Source organism: Cherax quadricarinatus, chromosome 83, assembly GCF_038502225.1.
Source record: "Cherax quadricarinatus isolate ZL_2023a chromosome 83, ASM3850222v1, whole genome shotgun sequence".
In the NCBI taxonomy this organism is placed as follows: domain Eukaryota; kingdom Metazoa; phylum Arthropoda; class Malacostraca; order Decapoda; family Parastacidae; genus Cherax; species Cherax quadricarinatus.
In genome coordinates, this window is record NC_091374.1 from 18,240,233 (window position 1) to 18,267,411 (window position 27,179).

Consider the following 27,179-nt stretch of genomic DNA (forward strand, 5'->3'; position numbering starts at 1 on the left):
GCATACTCAAGGTGTGAGCGTACTTGTGCCTCGTACAGGATCTTGCAACCCCTACTGTCAAGCAGGTGTGAGATACGGCGAAGTGCTGTAAGCTTCCTGGCTGCCTTGTTTGCAAGATTTACAACATGGTTCTTCATGGTTAGTTTGGAGTCAAATTTCACCCCAAGGATATCAACTTCTTCTCCAGGTGCCAACACCCTCTCATTCATCCTTACTACTGCACCAGCATTACCATCATGGTGCCTAGAGACGATCATCATTTGTGTTTTCTCAGGTGCAAATGTTACTTGCCATCTATTTCCCCAAGATGATATAGCTCTCACCTGGGGATTGATGTAGGTTAGAGCAGCTGGCATTTCTTCTCTTGGATAAGTGTATGTCAGTGTACAGTTGTCTGCATATGCATGTGATTCTGGGATGAGATGAAGAAGGTCGTTGAAGTAGACATTCCATAACAATGGACCCAGCACGCTTCCTTGTGGAACACTTGCCCCAATAGGATGTCTTGCTGATTCCGTTCCATTGAGAACTACACTTAGAGATCTACCATGAAGGTAATCACTGAGGAGACATAGCGTAGATCCTGAAATTCTCAGTGCTTGAAGTTTTGCTAAGAGGCCCTGGTGCCACACCCGGTCGAAAGCGCCAGCAATGTCCAGTGCTACCACACAGCTGACTTTGGATTCAACCAGTGACAGGTGCCACTTAGTGGAGAGGTTTAACAACAGATCAGCAGCAGAGTAACCTTTCCTGAAGCCATATTGAAGATCACAAAGTAGTGAGTGGTAGTTAAAAAAGTCTGTCATTTGTCCTGAGATTATTGTCTCGAGGATCTTACCAGTGATTGACAGGAGTGACACTGGTCTGTAGTTGCTGATTTCTGCTCTGCTCTTCTTTTTGTGAGCAGGGACTACATTTGCCTCTTTCCATAGAGAGGGCCATTTACACTGTACTAGGCAGTGCTGAAAGATGCGAGTTAGAGGTGCTGCTAGCTGGTCTGCACATCTTCTCAACAATCTTGGGCTCAACTTGTCTGGGCCCACAACCTTTTCTTGGTCAAGCAATTTAAGAAGGAAATGCACCTCCTCCTGCCTTATTGTCACCACTGACAGTTTTGACACAGTTCTTGCAGCTAGCCAAGGAGGGTGCCTTGCTGGATCAGGAACTTGCATTTTGGTAGCAAAGTGTTCAGCAAAGAGGTCTTGCTGTATATATATATCTCTCTCTCTCTCTCTCTCTCTCTCTCTCTCTCTCTCTCTCTCTCTCTCTCTGTATCTCTCTCTCTCTCTGTATCTCTCTCTCTCTCTGTATCTCTCTCTCTCTGTATCTCTCTCTGTATCTCTCTCTCTCTCTGTATCTCTCTCTCTCTCTGTATCTCTCTCTCTCTGTATCTCTCTCTGTATCTCTCTCTGTATCTCTCTCTGTATCTCTCTGTATCTCTCTGTATCTCTCTCTGTATCTCTCTGTATCTCTCTGTATCTCTCTCTCTCTCTCTCTCTCTCTCTCTCTCTCTGTATCTCTCTCTCTCTGTATCTCTCTGTATCTCTCTGTATCTCTCTCTCTCTCTCTCTCTGTCTCTCTCTCTCTCTCTCTCTCTCTCTCTCTCTCTCTCACAGGTACAAGTAAGTGAAGTTATCATACATAGTATAAATTACCTATGATAGCCCCAAAAATCCAGACAAAGTGCTGTACAGTAGATCTGTGCTCCAGTGCCCTAAATTAATAATAATAATAATAATATTGGCAGCTATTTTTTTAGCTTTAGAATATTTACTTTGTTTTATACTTAATTCTAACTATAGATTCACTACAAATCTTATGATTACAAGCATTGATCCTGATACCAACCTCTTATTTAATGACTTAAATGATTCAAACAGTTACTGTAATTACTACACAGCAGAACAATCAAAGGCACTTCTCAGAGCCAACAACAACATAACTATCTTTAACTACAATATCAGATCTTTAAGCAAGCATTACGATGACCTCCTAGCATTACTAAATTCCTTGCATGCCAATATGTCCATCATTACACTAACTGAAACCTGGCTAAAGCCTGATACTACAGATGTCTATGCCATTCCTGGTTACACAGCCATACACAACTGTAGGCCAGACCAACAAGGGGGTGGCACAGCTATATACTACTCAGACCAACTAGAATGTATCACTAATACTTGCACAAGGGATGAACATGGGGAATATATAATAGCTAAATTCAAATCCAAATACCTACAAAAACCTCTCACAGTGATAAACATCTACAGAGTTCCACAATCAAACATAGCCAATTTAGTCAAAACCTAGGAAGTATGATAACTGATGCATGCATGAACAAAGATCACTTACTACTCTCAGGTGACTTCAATATAAATCTCCTGCAAGACCAGGACCCACACATTACTGAATTCACAAACACAATGAGTAACTGCATGTTGCTAACAACAGTAACAAAACCTACAAGAGTTACGGAGACTAGTGTTTCCCTACTTGACCACATCTGGACCAACACCATATCCCCTTAAAAATCAGGCATAATTACAGACCACTACCCTACTTTCCTCATAACAACTCTTGGTAAAATACCCCAAGACACTACTAAAGTCACCTTCAGACTTCACAATGAGGCAGCCATTAATAACTTCACAACAGCAGTAACAAACATTGACTGGCACACTGAGCTAGAAATCTATACAGATATTGACGAATGTTTTAATAATTTTCTAAAAAAAGACCCAATACCTCTATAACAAGCACTGCCCTAAAAAAACTAAACAGATGACAGCTAAGTGACTGAACAGTCCCTGGCTAACACCCAGCATTCTCAAATCCATAAATACAAAACACCGATATGAAAAACAGTACAGAATGGGTCACATAACCAGAGACCAAACAAAACGTTACTCGTCAATCCTAACCAGCCTGATAAGAAGGGCAAAAAAACTGTATTATGAGAACAGATTATCCAACTTACGAGGTGATATAAAAAAGACCTGGAAGACCCTATCAGAAATTCTGGGAACAAAAAAGATATCACGAAATAGCGAAATAAAATTAGCAAAATCAGATGAACCCCAACTCCCACCAACAGAAACAGCAAACAGACTCAATGATTTCTTCTCCACTATAGGACAAAACCTTGCCAATAAAATCCCAAGCTCAGATACCCCACCAAATGACTACCTCACTGGCAACTACCCGAACACACTGTTCCTAGCTCCGACTAACCCATACGAAGTCTCCCTTATTATCAATGCACTAAAAAACAAGGCAGGAGATTTAAATACCTTACCACCCTTTATATACAAAAAAGTGTCACAAGTACTATCACCAATCATTGCAACACTCTTTAACAAATCCATTGAATCCTCCACCTTCCCTACAGCTCTCAAAATAGCAAGGGTCACCCCAATCCATAAAGGAGGAGACCAAACAGAGTTGAATAACTATAGGCCAATATCCAATTTACACCCTCTCTCAAAAATCTTCGAAAAATTAATTCATAAACGAATCTACTCCTACCTCATCTCCCAAAACATTCTCAACCCCTGCCAATTTGGATTCAGGCCTAATAAAAATACTAATGATGCTATTATACACATGCTAGAACATATATACACTACAATAGAGAAAAAAGAAGTCCCACTGGGGATCTTCATTGACTTACGTAAAGCTTTTGATACAGTTGACCATGACTTGCTCCACGTAAAATTGTCACACTATGGTATTAGAGGGCACTCCCTCAACTACCTCAAGTCATACCTCAGCAACAGAAGCCAATATGTGTATGCAAATGGGGCAAGCTCTTCCGCTCAACCAATTACAGTCGGTGTCCCACAGGGAAGTGTCCTTGGCCCTCTTCTCTTTCTCCTATACATAAATGACCTACCAAATGCTTCGCAATTACTCAAACCCACACTTTTTGCAGATGACACTACATACGTCTTCTCTCACCCGAGCCCAGTCACGCTAGCCAATACTGTAAACACCGAATTACAGAAAATATCTACCTGGGTGAGGACTAACAAACTTACACTAAACATTGACAAAACCTACTTCATTCAGTTTGGTAACAGAGCTACAGATGTACTTCTTAACATAACGATAAACAGATCACCTATCACAAAGCTAACAGAGGGAAAATTCTTAGGAATCCACCTTGATAATAGACTCAAATTTCATACACATATACAACAAATTTCAAAAAAAATTTCCAAGACTGTAGGCATACTATCGAAGATACGGTACTATGTTCCACAGTCAGCCCTCCTGGCCCTTTATCACTCTCTTATATATCCCTATCTCACCTATGGAATTTGTGCATAGGGCTCAACAACAATTAACCATCTCAGACCACTAATTACCCAACAAAAGGCTGCAGTTAGAATGATAACAAATTCTCACTACAGGCAGCACACTCCACCAATATTCAAAACTCTCAACCTACTCACCATACAAAACATCCATACTTATTACTGCACCTATTACATACATAGAACACTTAACTCTGATATTAACCCTCCCCTCAAACATCTCCTTGCCAACCTCAACAGAACACATGACCATAACACAAGGCACAGATCACTCTTTGATGTTCCTCGTGTCCATCTCACGCTATGCAAAAACTCAATGCACATAAAAGGCCCTAAAATCTGGAATTCCTTACCTGTAAATATAAAAGAAACACTACCTGTTTATAAATTCAAGTCTCTTCTCAAAGATCACTTACTCACTCAAAACCAAATAAATACTGAATAACTGAACCTTATAAATTGTATATCCTATATGTTACTCACAATTATATCACACAAATGTTAAACCTAGGACCCAATCTAACTTTGTTATTTTTTTAAATTCACTACCTAACAGAATACTCCATTCGACTGAATGTACAGCAATGCATGCAACCATATGACCTGTCTTTGTAATACTCATTTGTGCTTTATAGTTATCTGTTTACAACAAGGTAGTAGGTTGGTAGACAGCAACCACCCAGGGAAGTACTACCGTCCTGCCAGATGACTGTGAAACAGAAACCTGTAACTGTTTTGCATGATGGTAGGATTGCTGGTTTCTTTTTCTGTCTCATAAACACGCTAGATAACAGGGATATCTTGCTACTCCTACTTACACTTTGGTCACACTTCACAGACACGCACATGCATATATATATACATACATCTAGGTTTTTCTCCTTTTTCTAAATAGCTCTTGTTCTTCTTTATTTCTTCTATTGTCCATGGGGAAGTGGAAAAGAATCTTTCCTCCGTAAGCCATGCGTGTCGTATGAGGCGACTAAAATGCCGGGAGCAATGGTCTAGTAACCCCTTCTCCTGTAGACACTTACTAAAAAAGAGAAGAAGAAAAACTTTATAAAACTGGGATGCTTAAATGTGCGTGGCTGTAGTGCGGATGACAAGAAACAGATGATTGCTGATGTTATGAATGAAAAGAAGTTGGATGTCCTGGCTCTAAGCGAAACAAAGCTGAAGGGGGTAGGAGAGTTTCAGTGGGGGGAAATAAATGGGATTAAATCTGGAGTATCTGAGAGAGTTAGAGCAAAGGAAGGGGTAGCAGTAATGTTAAATGATCAGTTATGGAAGGAGAAAAGAGAATATGAATGTGTAAATTCAAGAATTATGTGGATTAAAGTAAAGGTTGGATGCGAGAAGTGGGTCATAATAAGCGTGTATGCACCTGGAGAAGAGAGGAATGCAGAGGAGAGAGAGAGATTTTGGGAGATGTTAAGTGAATGTATAGGAGCCTTTGAACCAAGTGAGAGAGTAATTGTGGTAGGGGACCTGAATGCTAAAGTAGGAGAAACTTTTAGAGAGGGTGTGGTAGGTAAGTTTGGGGTGCCAGGTGTAAATGATAATGGGAGCCCTTTGATTGAACTTTGTATAGAAAGGGGTTTAGTTATAGGTAATACATATTTTAAGAAAAAGAGGATAAATAAGTATACAAGATATGATGTAGGGCGAAATGACAGTAGTTTGTTGGATTATGTATTGGTAAATAAAAGACTGTTGAGTAGACTTCAGGATGTACATGTTTATAGAGGGGCCACAGATATATCAGATCACTATCTAGTTGTAACTACACTGAGAGTAAAAGGTAGATGGGATACAAGGAGAATAGAAGCATCAGGGAAGAGAGAGGTGAAGGTTTATAAACTAAGAGGAGGCAGTTAGGGTAAGATATAAACAGCTATTGGAGGATAGATGGGCTAATGAGAGCATAGGCAATGGGGTCGAAGAGGTATGGGGTAGGTTTAAAAATGTAGTGTTAGAGTGTTCAGCAGAAGTTTGTGGTTACAGGAAAGTGGGTGCGGGAGGGAAGAGGAGCGATTGGTGGAATGATGATGTAAAGAGAGTAGTAAGAGAGAAAAAGTTAGCATATGAGAAGTTTTTACAAAGTAGAAGTGATGCAAGGAGGGAAGAGTATATGGAGAAAAAGAGAGAGGTTAAGAGAGTGGTGAAGCAATGTAAAAAGAGAGCAAATGAGAGAGTGGGTGAGATGTTATCAACAAATTTTGTTGAAAATAAGAAAAAGTTTTGGAGTGAGATTAACAAGTTAAGGAAGCCTAGAGAACAAATGGATTTGTCAGTTAAAAATAGGAGAGGAGAGTTATTAAATGGAGAGTTAGAGGTATTGGGAAGATGGAGGGAATATTTTGAGGAATTGTTAAATGTTGATGAAGATAGGGAAGCTGTGATTTCGTGTATAGGGCAAGGAGGAATAACATCTTGTAGGAGTGAGGAAGAGCCAATTGTGAGTGTGGGGGAAGTTCGTGAGGCAGTAGGTAAAATGAAAGGGGGTAAGGCAGCCGGGATTGATGGGATAAAGATAGAAATGTTAAAAGCAGGTGGGGATATAGTTTTGGAGTGGTTGGTGCAATTATTTAATAAATGTATGGAAGAGGGTAAGGTACCTAGGGATTGGCAGAGAGCATGCATAGTTCCTTTGTATAAAGGCAAAGGGGACAAAAGAGAGTGCAAAAATTATAGGGGGATAAGTCTGCTGAGTATACCTGGTAAAGTGTATGGTAGAGTTATTATTGAAAGAATTAAGAGTAAGACGGAGAATAGGATAGCAGATGAACAAGGAGGCTTTAGGAAAGGTAGGGGGTGTGTGGACCAGGTGTTTACAGTGAAACATATAAGTGAACAGTATTTAGATAAGGCTAAAGAGGTCTTTGTCGCATTTATGGATTTGGAAAAGGCGTATGACAGGGTGGATAGGGGGGCAATGTGGCAGATATTGCAAGTGTATGGTGTAGGAGGTAGGTTACTGAAAGCAGTGAAGAGTTTTTACGAGGATAGTGAGGCTCAAGTTAGAGTATGTAGGAAAGAGGGAAATTATTTCCCAGTAAAAGTAGGCCTTAGACAAGGATGTGTGATGTCACCGTGGTTGTTTAATATATTTATAGATGGGGTTGTAAGAGAAGTAAATGCGAGGGTCTTGACAAGAGGCGTGGAGTTAAAAGATAAAGAATCACACACAAAGTGGGAGTTGTCACAGCTGCTCTTTGCTGATGACACTGTGCTCTTGGGAGATTCTGAAGAGAAGTTGCAGAGATTGGTGGATGAATTTGGTAGGGTGTGCAAAAGAAGAAAATTAAAGGTGAATACAGGAAAGAGTAAGGTTATGAGGATAACAAAAAGATTAGGTGATGAAAGATTGAATATCAGATTGGAGGGAGAGAGTATGGAGGAGGTGAATGTATTCAGATATTTGGGAGTGGACGTGTCAGCGGATGGGTCTATGAAAGATGAGGTGAATCATAGAATTGATGAGGGAAAAAGAGTGAGTGGTGCACTTAGGAGTCTGTGGAGACAAAGAACTTTGTCCTTGGAGGCAAAGAGGGAAATGTATGAGAGTATAGTTTTACCAATGCTCTTATATGGGTGTGAAGCATGGGTGATGAATGTTGCAGCGAGGAGAAGGCTGGAGGCAGTGGAGATGTCATGTCTGAGGGCAATGTGTGGTGTGAATATAATGCAGAGAATTCGTAGTTTGGAAGTTAGGAGGAGGTGCGGGATTACCAAAACTGTTGTCCAGAGGGCTGAGGAAGGGTTGTTGAGGTGGTTCGGACATGTAGAGAGAATGGAGCGAAACAGAATGACTTCAAGAGTGTATCAGTCTGTAGTGGAAGGAAGGCGGGGTAGGGGTCGGCCTAGGAAAGGTTGGAGAGAGGGGGTAAAGGAGGTTTTGTGTGCGAGGGGCTTGGACTTCCAGCAGGTATGCATGAGCGTGTTTGATAGGAGTGAATGGAGACAAATGGTTTTTAATACTTGACGTGCTGTTGGAGTGTGAGCAAAGTAACATTTATGAAGGGGTTCAGGGAAACCGGCAGGCCGGACTTGAGTCCTGGAGATGGGAAGTACAGTGCCTGCACTCTGAAGGAGGGGTGTTAATGTTGCAGTTTAAAAACTGTAGTGTAAAGCACCCTTCTGGCAAGACAGTGATGGAGTGAATGATGGTGAAAGTTTTTCTTTTTCGGGCCACCCTGCCTTGGTGGGAATCGGCCAGTGTGATAATAAAAAAAAAAAATAATAATGTTTTATCACTGATTTCATCATTGCTTAGTTAATCTTAAGTTAATTTTAAGCCAGCCCGTAATGCTATGCATATAAGTGGCTTTGGCATGCTGCTCTTACCTGTATTTTTTGTACCTCTGTATGTATGCTTAAATTACTAAATAAATAAATATGTTGTGTATCTTTATACGTATATGCTTCTAAGCTGTTGTATTCTGAGCACCTCTGCAAAAGCAGTGATAATGTGTGAGTGTGGTGAAAGTGTTGAATGATGATGAAAGTATTTTCTTTTTGGGGATTTTCTTTCTTTTTTTGGGTCACCCTGCCTCGGTGGGAGACAACCGACTTGTTGAAAAAAAAAAAAAGAATTATTATTATTACAATAATACATATGTACAAATATTAGTAATAATATTATTATTAAACTATAATATAATAATTGTGTCCACTCATTACTTACCTTAAAATACAGTGGATCCCCGGTTCGTGAAGCCATCGGTATCCGATAAATCCGGTATCTGAAGCATTATATCGCAAAAAAATTCCCTCGGTTCCCGTTATAAAACCCGGTATGCGATAGGATTCGTACGAAACGTGTCCACGTGTGGCCTGAACTGCCCCGTGTGTGCCAGTGTTTACAAGCCAGCCAGTGTGCATGCATCTAAGTATACATTTGGTACATTCCATATTATCCATATTATCACTGCTTTTGGTGCTTGTTTCTACAAAATAAGTCACCATGGGCCCCAAGAAAGCTTCTAGTGCGAACCCATTGAGACCAAGGGTGCTGATGACTATTGAAATGAAGAAAGAGATAATTGCAAAGTATGAAAGTGGAGTGCATGTGTCGGAGCTGGCCAAGTTGTATAGTAAACCCCAGTCAACCATCTCTACTATAGTGAGCAGGAAAACGGCAATCAAGGAAGCTGTTCTTGCAAAAGGTGCAACTGTGACTACGAAACAGCGACCGCAAGTGTTAGAAAATGTTGAGAGACTGTTATTGGTGTGGATAAATGAAAAACAGATAGCAGGAGATAGCATCTCTCAAGCAATCATTTGTGAAAAGGCTAGGAAGTTGCATGACGATTTGGTAAAGAAATTGCCTGCAACTAGTGGTGATGTGAGTGAATTTAAGGCCAGCAAAGGTTGGTTTGAAAGATTTAAGAATCGTAGTGGCATACATAGTATGATGAAAATCACCCTGACACAGCTACTGCAAGCTGTGTTGGCAACCTGTACACTGACAATGTTGTGAACCACTTTAGGAAAGTTATAAAGGAACGAGAGGTACAGGCCTCTGTGGACAGATATGTTGTACGACAGAAGTCCAGTTACTCTCAAGCTGGTCCTAGTGGCATTAAAAGAAGAAGGGAAGTAACCCCAGAAAAGGACTTGCTACCTCAAGTCCTAATGGAGGGGGATTCCCCTTCTAAACATTAAAAACTTCGTCACTCTCCCCTCCTCCCATCCCATTAATCATCACCAGATCTTCATTAAAGGCAAGTGTCAATTATTCTATTGTGATTATTCTATTGTTATTATTGTTATTGTAATTATTATATTGCATTAAACTTTTGGGTGTCTTGCACGGTTTAATTTGATTTCTATTATTTCTTATGGGGAAAATTGATTCGCTTTCCGATAATTTTGGTTTACGATGAGCTCTCAGGAACGGATTAATATCGTGAACCGGGGGTCCACTGTATCTGTAGTCTTAATGTAGAGTGAGAGGTGAGTAAACAAGATTAAATGAATAAATGAGAGAGAGAATGTGAGTAGAAGGTTCACGAGTTATGTAAACAAACGTTGTTGTTGTTGTTACCAGCCCGGACACGAATGGTTTCTGTTCACCCTGTCAAGCCGACCAGAAAAACATCTCATATTTGTTAATTTATATGTTTATATGTTATGTAGCATGTTTATTATATAATTTTGAAAAAGAAATCATGGATGGATTAAGCAAAATGTCTGTATTAACGTTTTATACGCATTTAATGCACCTCAGTGATTATATTGTGTTATTACCATTTATATGGCATCTTCAAGACCATTTACACTCTTAAAGAGTGGCTCTGAGACAGACGAGCAGACAGAAAGACAGACACAGGTAGACAGAAAGACACACACAGGTAGACAGAAAGACACACACAGGTAGACGAAGACAGACACACAGGTAGACAGAAAGACACACACACAGGTAGACAGAAAGACTGACACACAGACAGAAAGACAGACACACAGGTAGACAGAAAGACAGACACACAGGTAGACAGAAAGACACACACACAGGTAGACAGAAAGACAGAAAGACAGCCACACATGTAGAAAGACAGACCCACAGGTAGACAGATAAACAGGCACACAGAGATACAGAGAGACACAGATATACAGGCAGACAGATACAGACAGGTTTATGTGCAACAGTGAAAACAAATAGAGTTCGAGAGTAAGAGCTTTTCTTGCCACAATCTCCAGTGCAAAATTCAGACTTCATCTTAGGGGCCATGGTGAAATTTACTGTCCAGTTAGTACAGTTAATACAGTATGATGCTGCTGATAGGGCAGGGTTACTCAAACTGATGCTGCCTGCATGACGCATTGTGAAGGCTTACTCAGCCCTGTAACAACTTCAGACAGTATTACCAAGGCTGGCTCCTCCTCAGTAAAATTAATGAATAGAAAAAGAAATAATAATTCACAAAGATAAACACTTTATTATTTAGTAATGCAAAGATAAAATATTGAAATATGAAGGTGTATCCTACTTGAAAGAAAAATGAAAAATGAAATGAAAAATTGCCATTTGAATTCAACGCTAATATGTACAAGTAAACTGGGGTGTCTGGTTGATGTTGACACCATCTTGTAGAAATTGTAGCCGTTGATGATGATGGGGGGGGGGTCACAGGTGTTGAGTGACAACCCAACGACTAGTTCTTCACAGAGTCTATAGCCTTGAATAGTCAGTCCAGATGACAGGAATGCAGGTTCTTTACCACTACAAAGATGAGGGGTAGTGTCCTGTACAATTAATCAGGTAGGTAGATTATAAGGTGATGTCCCAAGACTGTTTTCAGTCCGTCTCCTTCAACACTTGTCATTGGTTGGCAGGTGACCTGATCTGTGATTCCAAGCTTAAGAAATCACTCTCCATGATAAGTGCAAGATACTTAAAAAAAAGGTGGTGATTATCTAAAAGTCTTATGTGAAGCTTAAAACTGAAAGGACTAAGTTTATTATTGGTGAAAAGTGAAGCTTTCAACCAATATCCACTAGAATAGGAGCAGAGGCTTTTACTTACAGTTGTGCTGGGAGCTGTGAGTCGAGTGATTATTGTTTGGCCGGAGCCCCACACGTCACCTTTCAGGGTGGGGAGAAAGGGGAGAGGGGATAGCGGGAGCTAGACTGACCCTACCTTAACAAGCAGCAGGCAATCAAACTATCGTTACCATATACTTGCTCGCTACTCCTATCTGTTGAACTTTTCCCTCACACTCCCCCATACCAAGACTTATAGTCAAGGAGTATAAGAAGAATAGACGAGGAAAAAGTTCTAATACGAAGTTGCGTAAGGCAACAAATCTACTGACTGTCACGACTTAACCAGTCAGAGAAATAATTGGATGAACCATTGATATACACAATATGAAACTTAAAAGCTTGGAGTGCCAATGTCCACCTGGCTGTTGGTTCCCTTAAAAGTTTCTAGGTATATCAAAGGTTTGTGATCCATTTCTAAAATAAATTCTTTTCCCAGTAAATAAAATTTAAGTTTGGAGATACCCCACACAAGGGCCAAACATTCCTTTTCTATGGTGGAGTATCTCGTTTCTGCAGGAGGGAAGTTTTAGATTTAATAAATATACAGGAACTAGGAGTGTGTGTATTTTGTGCAGTAAGCACCTGACACCTATTGCAAGAACTATACTTCTTTGTAACCTGAGAGTACATGCTTGGCCAAAAATAAGTGTGCTTGAGTTTATGCCACGTCTTAGGATGGGCCAAGTGTTTGGTCACTGGCAAATCATGAGCCATTTGAAGAACAGTCTCTCGACATAGTTTAGGAACAACAAGGAGGGAATAATCTATCGCTGAAGAATGAGATTTAAATACAGATTTATATAAGATACCATTAATATATTCAAACTTATGAGATGCGTATCTCCCGTGGATAACTTTGTTGTTAAAAGCTTAATTATGACAATACCGAATTGAAGGGCAATTGCGCTGTATATTGACAAAGTCATCCTTGGACATAAAATCTGGGAAAATAAAAGGACTTATGGTGGGAGAAGAGGAGGTAGGAGAAGCCAGGGTTATGGTCTGAGCTCTAGTCAAGACATTGAGAATGCCGGAGGCAATACCCTTACTTTCACCCGACGAGTGGACAGGTGATCCTGCTACCTCACTATCGAGAGCAGTATCATCTGTTTCCACCCCCAAATGAACAGTACGAGACAATGTAGCTTCCGGTGTGAAATTGTTAAGGGGCTTACTTAACTTGCAAGGAAGAGGAGCTGGAAAACTTAGATTCACGGGTGGTGACGAAAGATCCGCCTCTGAAGGAAGAACGGCACCTTTAATATTACCCACTATTATAGAACAAGTAATTGGGGCTAGTACCGCATTAGTCCAACCAGTGAACCATTTAGTTTTCAAGTAACAAAGTATTGTAGGGAAAGTATTTTCACGACCCAAGTAATCTGAAAGAATAGAGGACACACGAGAGGTTTTAAAGTAAGGGAACAATTTGTCCGAAATTACGATGCACGTACATCCAATGTCACGTAATATGTCTGAGACTTTTATACCATTAACTGCTCCTGAACAGAAGGGTGCTTTGTCATTACCGTCAACAAAACATCTACCAACTTTCTCTATTTTCTTGGAAGGACAATCTGGACGTTTATGTCTGATACCACCACACTGATGACATGTTGGTATAATAGCTGGTGACTTTTTCAACTGTAGGCTTCTTAATCTTTGGTTCAGGTGAACCATTGCCCTTAAGGTTTGATCCCTTTAGGTCTTTATAGGAATTGTGAGCCTCAGCATATAAGCCAGCAGCCTCAGCAACTTCATCACCTTTAATCAGGTTACGTTCTCTGATGAATGTTCTTATCTGGTGAGGAAGAGCTGTCAGGAACTGGTCAGCAACCATGAAGTCTCTAAGAGATTCATAACTGTGATCAATTCCTGAACACTCTATCCAGAAATCGAAAAAACGAAAGAGTGTTACCTGTAACTGCTGAAAGTTTTGGCCATGCTGTAAGGTGGCATACCTGAAATCTTTCCTATAAGAATTTGTGGTTTTTTGATATTCTTTAAGGATTGCCTTCTTCAGTAGGTTATAATTACATATGATATCCTGCAACAAAGTTGCATAGATATTCAAAGCTGTACCAGAAAATAACATTCCTAACCTGGTAGCCCAGGTGTCACCAGGCCATTTACAGAGGGTAGTGGTATTTTCAAACCTGATAATGTATGAAGTAATGTCTTCACCCTCTGTGAAGGGAGGTAAATTAGGTGTTGGAATATGTGCACTAGCTGCATGATGTTCAATTACTCCTTCCTCTAATTGTCGTTGTGTAAAAGTTAACTTTTTATTCTCTAATTCAAGGCGAGATTTCTCTACCTCGCTATCTTTTTCTCTTTCTCTTAACTCATGTTCTCTATCTTTTGCTCTTTCCTCAAATTCTCTTAACCTAACTTGTTCCTCACGTATTTTAGCTTGTTCCTCACGTACTCTAGCTCTCTCCTCACGATCAAGTCTATCACGCTCCTTTTTCTCCTCTCTTTCTCTTTCTTGATTTTCTCTTTCAGTTCGATCTCTCTCCTTTTTATCCTCTCTTTCTCTTTCTAACTGCTTTTCTTGGTTCTCTCTCTCTCTATTCTTTCTCTCTCCTTTTTCTCCTCTCTATTCTTTCTCCTTTTTCTCCTCTCTCTCGATTCTCTCTCTCTCCTTTTCAATTCTTTCCTGGATCTTAGCACTAATGAAAGCTTCTAAATTTTTCCCCGTTATTCCTAACTTACTCCCAGCGTTCATCCAGAACTGGTATTCCTCCATACTTGCAAGAATAACTTAAACTACCAGGGGAAAATGAAACGGATATATCAAAGAAAACGGAGGGTTCAATTCCTGCTCTGCTCAAACTGTAAATAAATCTGAGGGTTCGATCCCTGATTCGATTAAACAGTATGTATGAATGAAAAGGGAGGGTTCTCTGCCGGCTCCGAGCAAACAGTAAGTAGAATGGGGTCCCTTGACCATCCAATCTTCTCACCAACAAATCAAGAGTGTCCTACGACAGTTCCCTAGATATAATAAAGAGCTCAATGAAACAACTTGTCACTGGAAAATCTTGGGTCCCTAGAGTCTATTCCTCCAAATCGTTTCAAGCTCAAAAATAAAGGTGACAGAATTAACTAATATATCCTGCCTTGACTTACAATAAATTTAGACTATAACAATCGCCATATCTTTTAAATACCTGTACTGTAGTCCTACCATAGAGAATGATTACTCATGGCTGGTGGTAACCGTCTGTGGTATGCGGTGTTGAAGTTCCAATGGTAGATTCGAAATGGAGTTGAATCTTGATTCAGTAGAGTTAATCCTGGCAAGGTCGCCACTTGTGAAGGCTTACTCAGCCCTGTAACGACTTCAGACAGTATTACCAAGGCTGGCTCCTCCTCAGATAAGATAAGATAAGATAAGATTTCGTTCGGATTTTTAACCCCGGAGGGTTAGCCACCCAGGATAACCCAAGAAAGTCAGTGCGTCATCGAGGACTGTCTAACTTATTTCCATTGAGGTCCTTAATCTTGTCCCCCAGGATGCGACCCACACCAGTCGACTAACACCCAGGTACCTATTTGCTGCTAGGTGAACAGGACAACAGGTGTAAGGAAACGTGTCGAAATGTTTCCACCCGCCGGGAATCGAACCCGGGCCCTCCGTGTGTGAAGCGGGAGCTTTAGCCACCAGGCCACCGGGCCACCCAAATTAGGAAAAATTAATGAATAGAAAAAGAAATAATAATTCACAAAGATAAACACTTTATTATTTAGTAATGCAAAGATAAAATATTGAAATATGAAGGTGTATCCTACTTGAAAGAAAAATGAAAAATGAAATGAAAAATTGCCATTTGAATTCAACGCTAATATGTACAAGTAAACTGGGGTGTCTGGTTGATGTTGACACCATCCTGTAGAAATTGTAGCCATTGATGATGATGTAGGTGGGGGTCACAGGTGTTGAGTGACAACCCAACGACTAGTTCTTCACAGAGTCTATAGCCTTGAATAGTCAGTCCAGATGACAGGAACGCAGGTTCTTTACCACTACAAAGATGAGGGGTAGTGTCCTGTACAATTAATAAGGTAGGTAGATTATAAGGTGACGTCCCAAGACCGTTTTCAGTCCGTCTCCTTCAACACTTGTCATTGGTTGGCAGGTGACCCGATCTGTCATGCCAAGCTGGAAAGAGAGACAGGTTACCCACTGCTTAAGAAATCACTCTCCATGATAAGTGCAAGATGCTTAAAATATGGATGTGAAGCTTGGGTGGTAAATGCAGCTGCAAGGAGACGGTTGGAGGCAGTGGAGATGTCCTGTCTAAAGGCAATGTGTGGTGTAAATATTATGCAGAAAATTCGGAGTGTGGAAATTAGGAGAAGGTGTGGAGTTAATAAAAGCATTAGTCAGAGGGCAGAAGAGGGGTTGTTGAGGTGGTTTGGTCATTAGAGAGAATGGATCAAAGTAGAATGACATGGAAAGCATATAAATCTATAGGGGAAGGAAGGAGGGGTAGGGGTCGTCCTCGAAAGGGTTGGAAAGAGGGGGTAAAGGAGGTTTTGTGGGCAAGGGGCTTGGACTTCCAGCAAGCGTGCATGAGCGTGTTAGATAGGAGTGAATGGAGACGAATGATACTTGGGACCTGACGATCTGTTGGAGTGTGAGCAGGGTAATATTTAGTGAAGGGATTCAGGGAAACCGGTTATTTTCATATAGTCGGACTTGAGTCCTGGAAATGGGAAGTACAATGCCTGCACTTTAAAGGAGGGGTTTGGGATATTGGCAGTTTGGAGGGATATGTTGTGTATCTTTATACATATATGCTTCTAAACTGTTGTATTCTGAGCACCTCTGCAAAAGCAGTGATAATGTGTGAGTGTGGTGAAAGTGTTGAATGATGATGAAAGTATTTTCTTTTGGGGGATTTTCTTTCTTTTTTGGGTCACCCTTCCTCGGTGGGAGACGGCCGAGTTGTTGAAAAAAAAAAAATTAAAATAAGGTGGTGATTATCTAAAAATCTCATGTGAAGCTTAAAACTGAAAGGACTAAGTTTATTATTGGTGAAAAGTGAAGCTTTCAACCAATATCCACTAGAATAGGAGCAGAGGCTTTTACTTAGTTGTGCTGGGCGCTGTGAGTCGAGTGATTACTGTTTGGCCGGGAGAAAGGGGGGGGAGGGGATAGCGGGAGCTAGACTGACCCTACCTTAACAAGCAGCCGTCAATCAAACTATCGTTACCATATACTCGCTCACTACTCCTGTCTGTTGAACTTTTTCCTCACACGCATTGCCGCCGCGAGTATCGTCAAATATTGTACAGTGGTGTGCATCAGCCGGCCCAGCCCAGCTGCCAGATGCACGGTCGTAAGTTGAGTTGACGTATGTCGAGCAGGTCGTAAGTCGGATGGTAGGTGTACCTCAATGCACCACTCGCCTTTTTTCTTTCATCAATTCTATGATTAACCTCATCCTTCATAAATCCATCCGCTGACACATCAACTCCCAAATATCTGAAAACATTCACTTCTTCCATACTACTCCTCCCCAATTTAACCAATTTTTCTTTATCTAAATCATTTGATACTCTCAACACCTTACTCTTTTCTATGTTCACTTTCAACTTTCGACCTTTACACACACACCCAAATTTGTCCACTAACCTTTGCAATTTTTCTTTAGAATCTTCCATAAGCACAGTATCATCAGCAAAAAGTAACTGTGTCACTTCCCATTTTGTATTTAATTCCCCATAATTTAATCCCACCCCTCTCCCGAACACCCTAGCATTTACTTCTTTTACAACCCCATCTATAAATATATTAAACAACCATGGTGACATTACACATCCCTGTCTAAGACCTACTTTTACCGGGAAATAGTCTCCCTCTCTTCTACACACCCTAACCTGAGCCTCACTATCCTCATAAAAACTCTTTACAGCATTTAGTAACTTACCACCTATTCCATATACTTGCAACATCTGCCACATTGCTTCCCTATCCACTCTATCATATGCCTTTTCTAAATGCATAAATGCAATAAAACCTTCCCTACCTTTATCTAAATACTGCTCACATATATGCTTCAATGTAAACACTTGATCTGCACATACCCTACCCACTCTAAAACCTCCTTGCTCATCCGCAATTCTACTTTCTGTTTTACCTCTGATTCTTTCAATAATAACCCTACCATACATTTTTCCTGGTATACTCAGTATACCTGTTCCTCTATAATTTTTACAATCTCTTTTGTCCCCCTTACCTTTATATAAAGGGACTATACATGCTCTCCGCCAATCCCTAGGTACCTTCCTCTCTTTCATACATTTATTAAACAAAAATACCAACCATTCCAACACTATGTCTTCCCCTGCTTTTAACATTTCTGTCATGATCCCATCAGTTCCAGCTGCTTTACCCCCTTTCATTCTACGTAATGCTTCACACACCTCCCCCACACTCACATCCTGCTCATCTTCATGCCTAAAAGATGGTATACCTCCCTGACCAGTGCATGAAATTACCGCCTCCCTTTCTTCGTCGACATTTAAAAGTTCCTCAAAATATTCTCGCCATCTACCCAAAACCTCCATCTCCCCATCTACTAACTCCCCTACTCTGTTTTTAACTGACAAATCCATTTGTTCCCTATTCTTTCTTAACTTGTTTAACTCCAAAATTGTTTCTTATTTTCATTAAAATTTCTTGACAGTACCTCTCCCACTCTATCATCTGCTCTCCTTTTGCACTCTCTCACCACTTTTCACCTTTCTTTTACTCTCCATACACTCTGCTCTTCTTATAACACTTCTGCTTTGTAAATACCTCTCATAAGCTACCTTTTTCTCTTTTATCACACCCTTTACTTCATCATTCCAACAATCACCCCTCTTTCCTCCTACACCCACCCTCCTATAACCACAGACTTCTGCCCCACATTCTAATACTGCATTTTTAAAACTATTCCAACCCTCTTCAACTCCCCCGCTACTCATACCTGCACCAGCCCACCTTTCTGTCAGTAGTTGCTTATATTTCACCCAAACTTCCTCCTCCCTTAGTTTATACACATTCACATCCCTCTTACTTGTTGCCATTTTCCTCTTATCCCATCTACCTCTTAATCTAACTGTAGCTACTACTAGATAATGATCCGATATTATCAGTTGCCCCTCTATAAACGTGTACTTCCTGGAGCCTACCCATCACCCTTTTATCCACCAATACATAACCTAACAAACTACTTTCATTACGTGCTACATCATACCTTGTATATTTATTTGTCCTCTTCTTCGTAAAATATATAGTATTACTTATTACCAAACATCTGGAATTCATGACCTGTGAATATAAAAGAAACACTGTCTGTTTATAAATTCAAGTCTCTTCTCAGAAATCATTTACTCACCCACAACTAAATAAATACTGAATAATTGTATCTCATAAATGTCTAACCTGTGACCCAATCAAACTTTATTTTTTTAATTACATTTCCTAACAGAATACTCCATTCTACTGAGTGTTCAGCAACTCACTAAATGACCATATGACCTGTCTTTGTAATACTCATTTGTGCTAAATTGTTATCTGTTTACAATAATGTTTTTTACCACTGAATATATTATTGCTTAGTTAATCTTAATTTTAAGCCTGCTCATAATGCTCTGCATACAAGGGGCTTTGGTATGTTGCACTGCAATAGCTTTGTACTTCACTGTATCATGTTCAAATTAATAAATAAATAAATCTTTCTACACATAGCTCAATTAAAGGCTCCCCATTTTCATTTACCCCTGGCACCCCAAATTTACCTACTACTCCCTCCACAACATTTTTGCTTATTTTAGCATTGAAATCCCCAACCACCATTACTCTCACACTTGGTTCAAAACTCCCCACGCATTCACTCAACATTTCCCAAAATCTCTCTCTCTCCTCTATACTTCTCTCTTCTCCAGGTGTATATACGCTTACTATATTCCACTTTTCACATCCAACCTTTATTTTACTCCACATAATCCTTGAATTAATACATTTATAGTCCCTCTTTTTCTGCCATAACTTATCCTTCAACATTATTGCTACTCCTTCTTTAGCTCTAACTCTATATGAAACCCCTGACCTAATCCCATTTATTCCTCTCCACTGAAACTCTCCCACCCCCTTCAGCTTTGTTTCACTTAAAGCCAGGACATCCAGCTTCTTCTCATTCATAACATCCACAATCATCTCTTTCTTATCATTTGCACAACATCCACACACATTCAGACTTCCCACTTTGACAATTTTCTTCTTATTCTTTTTAGTAATTATTTCAGGAAAAGGGGTTACTAGCCCATTGTTCCCGGCATTTTAGTTGACTTTTACAACACGCATGGCTTATGGAGGAAAGATTCTTATTATTCCATTTCCCCATGGATATAAAAGGAAAAGTAATAAGACCAAGAACTATTAAGATAAAATCAAAGAAAACTCAGATGAGTGTGTATATATAAACATGTACATGTATGTGTAGCGTGACCTAAGTAGAAGTAGCAAAACGTACCTGTAATCTTGCATATTTATGAGACAGACAAAAGACACCAGCAATCCTACCATTATATAAAACAATTACATTATTACACACAAGGCTGTGTGCATTTTTGTTACAGTATTTGTTGAACCTTTAAGTAATCAAAACATTACTCACGAAATTGTAATGACACGATTGCAAACAAACCATACCATGGGTGGGGTTTGAACCCGTGGTCAGAGAGTCTCAAAACTCCAGACCGTCATGTTAGCCACTGGGCCAACTAGCTTCAATAAGATTCATCTAACTAGGCATATTTCTACACCTATGGTGCCTAGACCATAGATGTAGAAATATGCCTAGTTGGATGAATCTTATTGAAGCTAGCTGGCCCAGTGGCTAACGCAACGGTCTGGAGTTTTGAGAGTCTCTGACCGTGGGTTCAAACCCCACCCGTGGTATGATTTAATCAGGACATTATTAGTTGTAGTACTTGAAAAATGTTTTATAAATTATTTTTTCTCAGAACTTGTGGATAGAAAGAATTACATACACAACAGAGTTTGAACTACCTGGCATTCTCAAGTGGTTCGAGGTAGTAGATCAAAAAATGGATCAGCTGTGTCCGCCACAATATGCATGTGAAACTGTCGAGCGCAACAACAAACAAATCCGACAGATTACCCTCCACTACAGAGCAAATCCTCAGGTACTCGACTTATTTGTGTTACAGTTTCATGATCCCAGCTTCAGTATTTAATGGTATATGTTCCATTTTTTTTTTTTTTTTTTTGAAAGGTTGTGGTTAGTGTCAGCATGATTTTCAAAGCATATATTTCATCAGTAATTTATTATTCAAAATATTTGCAGGACAATATTCAGCCCTTCACAATGAGATTACAAGGAACAATAGATGCAGCTGTTAATGGAGGCGTGGCTAAGTATCAAGATGCATTCTTTGGTCCAGATTATCTAGTTATGTACCCTGAAAATGCCGACCATGTTAACAGACTCAAGGTTCTTCTCTCTGATCAAGTAAGTTATTAAGAGTTGTTAGACAGTCATTTGATCACCTGTAATTCTGTGTACTGTTTAAATGGTCCATTCAGTTGTATTACTTGTATGAAATCAGTAGCCTCTGTGAGAAGTAGTTGCGTCCCAATGGAATTTTGATACAAAATAGCTTTACATTTTTTTTCAAGACTTCGGCTGTCTACCACTGAGGCATGGTGACCCAAAAAAAGAAACACTGTCACCATCATTCACACATAATCACTGTCTTTGCAGAGGTGCCCAGATACAACAGTTCAGATGTCACTCCATACATCCAATATCCCAAACCTCTCGTTTAGAGTGCAGGCATCATACTTCCCACCTCCAGGACTCAAGTCCGGCTAACCAGTTTTCCTGAATCCCTTCACAAAGTATTACTGTGCACACACCACAATAGCTCAAGTCCCAAAAACCATTAGTCTCCATTCACTCCTATATAACATTCTCAGACATTACTGCTGTATGTCCAAGCCCCTTGCCTACATAACCTCTTTTAACCTTTTCCTCCATCCTTTTTTAAGACAATCCCTACCCCTCCTTCCCTCCACTGCAGATTTATACATCCTCCAAATCATCCTATTTTGCTCCATTCTCTCTAAATGTCCAAATCACCTCAACAGCCCCTCCTCAGCCCTCTGAATAATAATTTTAGTAACTCCACCCCTCATAATTTCCATACTATGAATTCTCTGCACATTATTGACGCTACCCATTGCCCTTAAACACATCATCTCCACTGCCTCCAGCCTCCTCCTCATAAATATTACCTTGCTTGCACATTAACAGCAAATCCCATAAATCACTCTCCTGCACTCATTCCAAACCTGAGTCCTTCAATTGTGAGCTAAATGTACTTCCAGTGGGCTTCAAGCTGCAGTCCACATTTCATTCTTTTTCCATTTTCAACTTCCTATAATTTAACTTTTATACTCATTTCTTGCTCTGCGTTTCTTCTAATAGGTTTAAATCAATTCTCTAACTGATCAGACAGTCAGTTGCTCATTGCTCTCTTCAGTCATGTCTGATGAGTTTACACACATTATCTTTCTCACTGCTCACAATAAGTATATTGTATCATAAATTTAATGCCTTTGTTTAACATTTTATTATGCAGATTTTGAATGCTTTACAGACAATGATTCTGGAGAATGCCTTGGATCTCCACGGTAAAATAGCTCCATCTGCCAACCAACCACTCCACAGAAGGCTTGTTGATGTAAGTTGAAATCATGTTTTACTCAGAAATGACTAATCTCTTTTCCTTAAGCAGTAAATTATTATTACAGGTGGGCCCTGCTTATACAGCAGGTTAGGTTCTGGGCTACTGCTGTAAAGCAAAATTATTTGTAGAGTGAAACAGCTTTTTTTTCAGTTTCATATGGATATAAATACTTGATAACATGTTCACACTATCATACATTAAGTAAGCAATAGAGCTAGGCCTAAAAAATGCATATACAGTACACACATTACTTACCTTAAAATATTTTCATCCTTAGCTTATAGAAAGTGGTGAATATGTTTATTTTAGGAAATCTGAATAAATGAAAAACGCTGCTTTAATGAAATGCCATAAAGCGAAGCACTGTAAAGTGGGGCCCGCCTGTATTAAATATTGTTAGGTAATCTTTTTATTTATTAATCATATGTGTGGGTTATTCAACTATATTCAAAGGAAGTTTTGTTTTCTCGTTTAAGGGGTTTTTGGAATAATGGCCAAAGCATCTGAAAATGTTCTCTTCACAAGAAATTTGGAGTTTTTTCTCAACCTTAGAAACTGCTATTCATATTCTGTATAGTATCTGGATATATAGTTACTAGATGGAAGTGTGCTTACATTAAAAAACATTCCAATAATAGAAAAAGTTATTTTACCCCAAAAAAATGAGGAACAATATGTGGAATTTTTATTTTTTAACATGATGGCCATCTCCCACCTAGGTGAGGTAACCAGAAAAAAAAAACTCATTCACCATCATTAATTTAATTCCTGTCTTGCTAGAAATGTTGAAGACATCAGAATTCAAATGACCCTCCAACCTTGTATCTCAACCCCTTCCTTAGAGTATGAGTACTGTAATTTCCACCTCCAAGACTCAGTTCTGGCTAACTAGTTTCCTGAATTCCTTCATATATATTTCTTGCTCACAATCCAACTTCACTTCAAACCATAAAAAAAATTGTTTTTCTCCATTCACTACAGTCTAACACACACACACAAGCCTGCTGATCCTCAAGTCCCTAGCTCTCAAAGCCTCAACCAACTCCCTCTAATCCTTCCTGGGGTAGCCCCCATCTGCCAGCCCTTCCGTTCATCCTAGATTATATTCCTTCTTGGTCGTCTTATTTTGCTCTATTCTCTGAATGCCCAAATCACCTCAACAACTCTCATCCCTCTGAATTATACCTTCTGTAACTTCATATTAATAGCCTTCTAGTTTCTATTCTTTAAATCCTGAACATAATATTCACATTACTCTCCCAAATTCATCCACCAACCTTTTCAACTTTCAATAACTTTTAATCTTACATTTCTCTCAACACCCAAGCATTCACTTCTTTTACAGTTCCATCAATAAATATGTTAAGGAACTAGGATGATGTCACACATCCGTCTAAAGTCTACTGTTACTGGCCTCTTCAAGGGGGGCTCCTTGGCATGGTGAAGAGGTTCTTGGTCTGAGGAATTAGACCTGTCGGTCTCCTTCCTCAGACCGAACCTAATTACCCCCCAATTCCCCCTTCCCTATCTCCTCCTCCCCAGCCTCCCCTTTTTCCTTTCCTCCTCCTCCTCCCCACCCCTTCCTTTTGCCCTTCCTTTTTTGACCTTTGGGGGTTTTCCCACAGGCATGCTAGTTCCTAGGTAGGGGAAAGGGTACTGGGGTCCATCCCATTCCGTTGAGGTTCTTGGCGGTGGTGTAGTTTGCCGAGGAATCTGGATCACCTGGGGATGTCCCAATCCCTCTCTGGTATCCCAGAGGGTGGCTTTGGGAGTCTTTTGGGGGATGGGTGTATCTCCGGAAGCCACCTTTTGGATTCCGGGGGTGGTGGCTGAAGGAGGTATGCTTTTTGGCGGATATCCGGCCGCCCTCTCTTTTGTCCACTGAGGTAGCTCGGCAGATGTGAGGTTTCTATCCCGGATTAATGGTTTACTAGCATGAAGGGTAGGGTATGGCATGGGTTCCATGCTGCATCTGCGCTACTTGCGGTGCTGAGGTCCTCTTGGGCGCGGAGGGAAATTCCTGGCCCTTTCATTCCTCCTAGGAACTATCCCTCCCTGGTCCCCCCCTTTTTTATTCTTTTTTTTTTATTTTTATTTTCTTCTTTCTTTTTTTTTTCCTTAAAAACGAAAAGAAAGAAGTAACCTAACCATGGAGTCCCCAATCCATGACCCCACTACCCCAGGGCCCCTTATTGTTACCGCACCCCGTTCTGACCTCGCCTCGTCTTTGGGCCACTCTTCGGACACTCCTAAGACCCCTGTACCTCTTGCTGGTGCTGTTTCGTCACTCGCTTCAGGTGCCGGGGTTTCGACTGACTCCTTCGATTTGTCTAACCTCCACTCTCCTTTGACTATGCTTCCGGCTTCTCCCTCTACGGTGCGGCAATTTTTGAATCGCCAGCCCGTCCCATGTCGGACCAACTCTGGTCCCACTTCTAAACGCCAACGACAATTTTTGATGACGTTACTTCGTTACCTTCCCATTCTACTCAGAAAAGACTGAGACATAATGCACTCCCTCTCAACACTCAGTTTTGGACCACACAATGGGCTAAATTCTTTACTTTAAGACCGACTTCTTCTACTGCTTATCTTTCCGACCATAGTATTGGCAAAGCACTCCTACGCCATGTTGGTAGAGATATTTCCTTTCATGCTCTTAAGAATGGTACGTGCATCATCACAATCCAGAATGCTACCCAAGCTCTTGATCTTTCTCTCCTTTCACATATCAATACTATTCCTATCACTACCAAAAAACATCATTCCCTCAATTCTTGTAGTGGTACTGTCATTCTGCCCCATACCATAGTCCAACAGAATTTCCAGACATGTGGCAATGACATTCTCGAACAGCTGGAACTCCAAAATCTCCCAATTCTCAAGGTAGATACTTATGTTCTTCCTGCCCGCGGGCAGAGACAATACCCTTGCAATGAGGCTCGTTTAACTTTTAACAGCCGTGAACTCCCATCCTCTGTTTATGTAGCAGGACATCGGTTACAAGTTCGAAAGGTGATCCCTACACCGCAACAGTGTAGAAATTGCTAGTGATTTGGCCACCCAGCAAAATATTGCAGATCTATAGCCAAATTCCCAGTCTGTGATGCCGATGACTATTCTAATACGTCTTGCAGTCGACCTCCCTCTTGCCTTAATTGTCATGAGGCTCACCCTTCGTACTCTCACCATTGCCAGATCTACTTGAATGAGCGGGAAATTCGTTGCCTCAAAGAGGCAGAAGGTCTCCCTTATGCTATGACGGTTTCTCATCTCCGCCTCCAAGGGAGACTACCCCATGTTTCTTATTCTCGTGTTTCAAAACATCCCCCCACTTCTGAGGTTCCATCTTCTGCAGCCTCCTCTGTGATTGCCAGTCCCATAGTCACTCGTGTATCTAATTCTTTTGCTGTCCTGGGCTCAGATGTCCCTACTTCAACACCTCAGTCTGTTCTTTCTTCTTCGTGTTCTCCCTCACAAACCCTGGTATCGACAAGACCTCGTACGACACCTCCTCCCAATCGTCCCCCTACTTCTCAGAAGTCCAAAAAATCTCCTTTAACCCCTCCTTCCCTTCATCCACCTCCACACTTTACCTTCCCGGTCTCTGTACCTGGGTCTTTCCCTGTCACTGGCTCTGTTACAAGTGTGGAGGTTCATCCTCCTCCTCGTACTGTGCCTTCCTCCCCTGTCCCCTCCCAAGTTTCTTCCTCTTTTGCCACCTCCCAGGTTTCTGCCTCTTCTGTCCCCTCCCACACTTCTCCAGTTCCCTCCACCCTTTCGCCCTCCACTACCTTGGTACAGTCCATTACAGTTCCGATCTTTACTCAAACTCCTCCTCCTTCCATCTCCAATATTGTCTCCCATACGACAACTCTGAACTCCAAAACACTTGAAGCAATCTCTGAATATATTGCAGAGACCAAACCATCAATGGACACTGATCCACCCTCTGTTCCTTCTCTTTCCTCTTCTCCATCTGCGCAACTCCTTTCTTCACAGCGCACCGTTCCTTAGCTGCTTGAACATTTTCCGCTGCCACCGTATGTGGATGTTTCTAACTCCTCTAGTCCGTAAGTACCCTTACCTGTGGATTTCTAGTATCTTTATCGTTGCCAGTCATGGCCTATACAGTGGAATATACGCGGCCTCGGGTAATCAGGGTGAGCTTCAGACGTTGCTCTCCCAATTTTCCCTTGTTGGTGTTTGCTTACAAGAACCAAAATTACACTCTGCTGTTACCTATCCCATCTCAGGCTATAATTTATTGTATTCTTCGGATCCTTTTCCTGATGGGACATTTAATGAAAGTGCCCTTCTTCTACACACTGATATTCCGTACCATCAGCTATTTGTTCGTACTTCGCTGCATTACACAGCAGCCCGTATCCACCTGCATAGGTGGTATACACTCTGTTCTTTGTACCTCTCTCCTCCTCGAGCATTATCTGTTGCGTTTCTTGTTTCGTCATTACCGCCACCACTTCTGTTACTTGGCGATTTTAATGCCCATCATTTTCTCTGGGGAGGGGTCTCACTGTG

At 40.7% G+C, this 27,179-nt stretch overlaps 1 protein-coding gene across 4 annotated transcripts in view; it reads left to right on the forward strand.

Moving 5' to 3' along the window:
* Positions 1-27,179, forward strand: part of spg (dedicator of cytokinesis spg) — a 312,850-nt gene that overhangs the window by 214,249 nt on the left and 71,422 nt on the right. For all 4 annotated transcript variants that reach the window (XM_070102877.1, XM_070102878.1, XM_070102879.1 and 1 more), the window contains 3 exons: positions 20,889-21,071; positions 21,233-21,397; positions 22,548-22,631. In XM_070102877.1, coding sequence (XP_069958978.1) covers positions 20,889-21,071; positions 21,233-21,397; positions 22,548-22,631 — 432 coding nt within the window. The remainder of the gene's footprint in view (positions 1-20,888; positions 21,072-21,232; positions 21,398-22,547; positions 22,632-27,179) is intronic.